Below are 590 nucleotides of genomic sequence, written 5' to 3'. Positions count from 1 at the left end.
TTCCCCGAGTTTCCTTGGTGGGGGGCCCCCAGCCGCTGCTGCTGCTGAGGCCGAGCATCACTGGCCCTTGCTGAGGTCTCTGATAGGTGATGCGCGGGTTCTCTCTTCCCAGTGGCCTGGATGCTTTTGGCCGGGTGTGGGACTTGCGCACAGGACGCTGCATCATGTTCCTAGAAGGTCACCTGAAGGAGATCTATGGGATTAACTTCTCCCCAAATGGGTAAGGAAGGAATTTGCGTGGTTTACATTGGAGCTCCAGTACAGGTGCCAGCTCCCAACAATGAGTTCCTCCTCTGCCCGCTGGCAGGTACCACGTCGCAACCGGCAGCGGTGACAACACCTGCAAGGTGTGGGACCTGCGCCAGAGGAAGTGCATCTACACCATTCCTGCCCACCAGAACCTGGTGACTGGGGTGAAGTTTGAACGTAAGGACCTCCTGGCTCATGCCCCTGAGCCCTGCCTCTCCTAAGCAGAGGCAGCAGGGGACAGGGCCACCCAAAAGCACATTTCGGGTCAAGAAGTTTAAGATTTGTCATGTTTTTATTTGCATATCTCACCTGTCCCTTTTTCTTGGCCTCTTCTGCAGCCA

The 590-nt window shown here is 56.1% G+C and overlaps 1 protein-coding gene across 1 annotated transcript in view; it reads left to right on the top strand.

The window, feature by feature from the left end:
* PRPF4 (pre-mRNA processing factor 4) overlaps positions 1 to 590 on the top strand; it is a gene marked incomplete at its 5' end in the record, with an annotated part of 7,389 nt that overhangs the window by 6,503 nt on the left and 296 nt on the right. Inside the window, 2 exon segments of the mRNA XM_010133038.1 lie at positions 113 to 220; positions 308 to 439. Of these exon segments, the coding sequence (XP_010131340.1) occupies positions 113 to 220; positions 308 to 439 (240 nt within the window).

This window comes from Buceros rhinoceros, unplaced genomic scaffold (genome assembly GCF_000710305.1).
Source record: "Buceros rhinoceros silvestris isolate BGI_N320 unplaced genomic scaffold, ASM71030v1 scaffold21633, whole genome shotgun sequence".
Lineage (NCBI taxonomy): Eukaryota > Metazoa > Chordata > Aves > Bucerotiformes > Bucerotidae > Buceros > Buceros rhinoceros.
This window is presented reverse-complemented; position numbering and strand designations above follow the sequence as displayed.